This window comes from Cajanus cajan, chromosome 7 (assembly GCF_000230855.2).
Source record: "Cajanus cajan strain Asha chromosome 7, NIPB_CcT2T_4, whole genome shotgun sequence".
NCBI classification, from domain to species: Eukaryota; Viridiplantae; Streptophyta; class Magnoliopsida; order Fabales; family Fabaceae; genus Cajanus; species Cajanus cajan.
In genome coordinates, this window is record NC_138523.1 from 27,967,685 (window position 1) to 27,973,029 (window position 5,345).

At 30.7% G+C, this 5,345-nt stretch overlaps 1 protein-coding gene across 1 annotated transcript; it reads right to left on the reverse strand.

Moving 5' to 3' along the window:
- Positions 1-2,279: 2,279 nt before the first annotated feature.
- LOC109817380 (cytochrome P450 93A2) lies at positions 2,280-5,087 on the reverse strand. Its single transcript, XM_020382614.3, has 2 exons — positions 3,636-5,087; positions 2,280-3,110 (listed from the first exon to the last, which is right to left on the reverse strand). Exons 1-2 carry the CDS (start codon positions 4,545-4,547, stop codon positions 2,478-2,480), a joined length of 1,545 nt encoding a protein of 514 aa, XP_020238203.1. The 5' UTR covers positions 4,548-5,087; the 3' UTR covers positions 2,280-2,477.
- Positions 5,088-5,345: the final 258 nt, after the last annotated feature.

A 5,345-nucleotide genomic window follows, 5' to 3' on the forward strand; every position in this document is an offset into this window, starting at 1 on the left:
GCTCCCTTGTGTAAAAGCTTGGGGATTAGTCCTTGGGGATAGCTCGGTTTGTAAGTCTCAATTTCGCCCATTGTGTGCATGGGATGTATCTTGCACAGCTTAGCTATCCCGACAAGACCCTGGTAGTATGCCCTTCTAGTGAGAGTGCGCAAAGGGTGTGACCTGACATATACTCCTAGACTACTCTCGTGTATTGCTAGCGAAAATACGCCATGTGATATGTGTTACTAACGCCACATGCATTATAATATGTAGTCCGTGTCCATTACATGTGCATTTTAATGTTATATGTTAAAGTGATTTTTATGCCTTTTAATGAGTGGAATGTGATATTGTTGTTAATCTATTTATGTTATGTACATATACATGTCTTGTTTGTGTTTGGCTATCCAGTGTGTATTCCTACATCGTGAGTCAAAGTAAGATGTTTCTCACTCTCTTTTCTTTTGTGACGAAGCTTAGGCTTCAATGTTGGGCTTTACTTTGATAGGACATGTGACATCGGAGCATAGATAGGATTAGATTAGGATCTTATTCTTATTAAATTATTATGAAAAACTCAGTTTTATTTCTTTGTAATCCACTGACATGTTATTTGGATTAAGTTTATGAATGTGAACTCTTTACCTTTATATGGTTGGAGATTTGATTTTTAATGATGATGAATTTTTTTTTATATAATTATTTGTAAAGTAAGTGTTGCCCTAACTTATATACTCTTTAATTATTTCATTTTCAATCGATGTGGGACTTGAAGTGTTTTTAAAATATTAAAATTATAAATTTAAATATTTTTTGATTTTTCTTGTGGATAAAATTTTGTAAGAAAATCTGCAAGAAAAATTACCTATGAAATTTTTCTACCATTTAGTAAATATTACTTGCGAATTTATCTTTGTAAGAAAATCTACAAGAAACAAAATAAAATTCTTACAATATTTTCTGCAAATTTTTACCATGGAAAAAAATTTCTATAATCATTAAAATTGTAGCAAAATTTACAAAAATTTCTTGTAGATTACTTTTCTTAAAAAATTTGTAAGAAATATTTGTAAATTATTTTTCGTAAATAAATTCGTAAATTTTTTTGTGAAATTATTATTGAAAAAAATTCACAAAAAATTTATACGAATATTTTTTTTATAGAAAAATTCATTAAAAAATCACATTTTTCTAGTAGTACAAATAATACTTATGTAAATTTTAAAACTCTTTCGTACCAAATAGCACTTATGTAAATTTTGGTAGTATATGGACCCTAAATCCAGCGACTGGTTGCTGTAAAATGTATGGAAATTGTAGATAATTTTACATTGCTCGATTGATATTAGATCAGCTAATTTTGCATTCTATAGCGATATGAAGTGCCCAAGACAGATTCAAAAGACAACATTAACACTAAAAGTTTCAACTACAAACCAAATTTGAAAAATCATAAAAACACAATATTTCTGTTTTCTTAGAATTCAATCAAATAAATTTCCACAATCAATTTCGAAATCTAATCCTGTCATAAATAGCATTTGACTGAATTTGAGTTAGTATTACACAATTAATCCACGTGGATTAAATATTTAAATTTTTGTACTTGAGATTTTGGTATGTTTGTCAAATTATTAACAGCCAACCACAATAATTCAAAATTATTGGTTGTTAGAAAGTTGAAGTTCTTTGACTACAGAATCACAAGTACTATGTTTTTCTTTAAATAAAAATTGAATTTATTCATAATTTATTTAAAGTTACACTTGTTGTCATGGAATGACTAAATACAAGGATGGAATCACGTCATGGCTATAGGAGTAACATGACTATCTCGTGAATGAATTTTAAAACATTTTACGGAAATTAAAATAAATATGATTTTGCTTTCATCAAAATTTTAATATTATGATATTTTATTCTTTTAAACTTTCATTAATCTTATAATTACTTTAATTAATATTTAGATTTTCATCCAACCATATTATTCGTACTATATAGAAAAAGAAGCATTCTATATATATTTGTCTATCTTTTAAAAAAAATATATAATAGAAAAAGATAGGGGTGGCTACAATGATGAAAATATTATATATATATATATATATATATATATATATATATATATATATATTGAAATAGAAAGAGTGACTTGTAGATAATTATATAGATAAAATAGTCTAAAAGAATTGAAAAGAAATATACCCTTTATTATTAGTAGTATTAATGAAATACTTCTCGGTGGTCCATTGTTCTTCCTTGTCCTATTGTTTGTATGATTGCTATCATTAACATGGCCCATTATATTATTTCCTACAAATTAATTTGATTTGCACTAAGTCCATGATTAGCAAAACAAACATTTCATTCATCAACACATACACACACTAATCAACATTTCTTTCTAAATTTGCTTACAAGAAAGAGAATTGTGTTCTTTTTATTCTTCTTCTTCTTGATCAGTAATTATATGATAAAACAAGCACAAGCATAAACTAGACTAGAGCAAAAGCATTGAACCTAGCCTCAGGGACACATAGCAAGGGATGTGCCCTAGGAAGAGCCATTCCAGGTCCTTCTTCCATGTCAACCATTCCATTCCCATCTTCACCAACCTTCCATTCAAAACACTGAATCATTCCAGCTAGGGTTGTGGGAATAATCTGCAAAGCTAGTGAAGCTCCAGGGCAACTTCTCCTTCCAGCTCCAAATGACAAAAGTTCAAAATTTTGTCCCTTCAGGTCTAGTGGGCTTTGTCCCTCTTCATCAAGGAACCTCTCTGGCTTGAACTCAAGTGGGCTTTCCCAATGATTCGGGTCCCTACCAATGGCCCATATATTCACAAACACAGAGGCCCTTGCTGGAATGTCATACCCATTAATATTACAATTTTCAGTGGTTTGCCTCCCTATTAAAGGCCCAGTGGGGTGAAGCCTCATTGTTTCCTTCACTATGGATTGAACATAGGGAAGGTTTGGAATATCTGATTCCTCCACCAATCTAGTATTACCAACCACTGAATCAATCTCTTGTCTAGCTTTTAGCATAATATTTGGATGGTTGATTAGTTCAGCTAAACCCCATTCTATTGTAGTGGCTGATGTCTCAGTTCCAGCACCAAACATGTTCTGCAAATTACATATAACACCAAAAGCAAATTAATTGATTCTTATATATATCTAATTTCAAAAAGAGTTAAATTTTTATACAGCACTGGTAGTACTATATAAAAAAATTATACTTTTAATCAATCACCTATAACAATATATACTCCTTTTGTGTCCATATTTTGAAAGACATTTATTTTTATCTAATATTTTACTTCAATGATGTATTTCTTAAGAATGAAATAAGAAATATTATGTATACAAAAAAAAATAACTACTTTATTTTTTGACTACTAACACTACATATTTAATAATTACTCATATTTTTAGGGAGGTATTTAGTGTCTTTTTCACTGTTAGTACCTATAAACAAAGATTATCATTGATGTTATAACTCTAATTGCGATAAATTATTGGAATGACTTTTATCATAATTATTAAAAAAAAATTAACAAAATCTGTATACATATTCGTTGCTGGTTAATGATAAGGAAATAAAAGATGTTTTTCCCCTTTGGACGAAATAATAAAGGAGTTGTTAATTACCATAATGAAGGCCTTGATATTTTCTCTGGTTAATCTAATCTCTGAACTTTCATCGTTGTAGATATCAAGTAGAACATCAAGCAAATCCCTCACTTCATCTCCATCACCACCCATTTCCTTTTTCCTCCTCCTTGCATCTTCATGTTCCTTCATGATCCTCTCCATTATAACATCATACCTACTTCTAACACTCTCAAGCTTTTTACCAAACCCTTGCAAGTCCAACTTCTTAACAAACCACAACATGTCTCCCAAGTTGAACTTGCCACCAAGCTCAGTCATCTCTTTCACCAACTCAATCAATTGGTGTCCCTCCCCTTCAACATCACAACACCTTCTTCTCAAAGCCATCCTCGTGATTATGTTATTTGTCAACATGCATAGCTCCTTGCCTATGTTCACCTCCTCTTTCAAACTAGCCTTTTGCATCATACTCTTCAAGAACAACCTCGTTTCCTCTTCTCTAATGGGAAGGTGCTGATGAAGCATGCGTCCACCAAGGAGTTCACTCATGCAAAGCCTTTTCATGAACCTCCAATAAGGTCCATAGGGTGCCAACACAAAATCTGAAGAATCGTACGTGATGTAGTCCACGTTGGTCCTTTTGGGTCGGTTAAGGAAACATGTTTCATGGGTTTTGAGGCATTGTCGCGCCATTTCGGGTGATGAAACAAGAACACAAGGTTTGGAACCGAACACGAGGTAGACCAAAGGGCCATAACGGGATGAGATGTTGTGAAATGCTTGGTGAGGGAGCTTGGTGAGGAGGTAGAGGTGCCCTAAAACAGGTAGGGCTCTAGGACTTGGTGGTAGGCGTGCCTTGATGCGAAACCTAGTGATGATTACACGTAACAAGAAGATTGAAGCAAGCCAAATGAGAAGGAAGACAAAATACTCACCAAAGTTAGCCATTAGTGATGAAAATTAAGTATGAACTATGAACAACAAAACTATATTATGCTATTCTTATATAGCATAATTCTTTCGCAAACTGTGTAATTTTGATGTAGAATTTAAATCAAATCAGGTTCCCATCACTATTAAATAAATATATCTTGTATATATTAATTAGTTGCATACGCTATACTAATAGTTGATATATTAGTAATATAATGCGTCGATTGTATATATCAATTTCATATATCAATGTACAATTAGAATTTTATACTAGAAGTTTGATTTTGCTAAACAAAATCTATACTAATAATGCATCTGGGGATAACAATCTAAGGATGAACAGTTAGTTTTATTAGTAGTACCGCATATTTTAAGAATTTAACCTACCAAATAATCACTACTAGAAAAGTGTCATTTTCTTGCAAATTTTCTTGTAAAAAAATATTCGCAAAAATTTATTGCGAATTTTCTTGCAAAAATATATTTGCAAAAAAATTTTGTGAATTTTTCTGCAAAAAAATATTTGCAGAAATTTTTTGTGAAAAATAATTTACAGATATTTCTTACAAATTTTGCTACAATTTTAATAATCATAGAAATTTTTTTCCATGGTAAAAATTTGCAGAAAATATTGTAAGAATTTTATTTTGTTTCTTGCAGATTTTCTTGCAAAAATAAATTCGCAAGTAATGTTTACTAAATGGTAGAAAAATTTTAAAGGTAAATTTTCCGGCGGATTTTCCTGCAAATTTTAATCCGCAGGAAAAATAAAAAAAAAATATTTAAATTTATAAGTTTAATATTTTAAAAAAA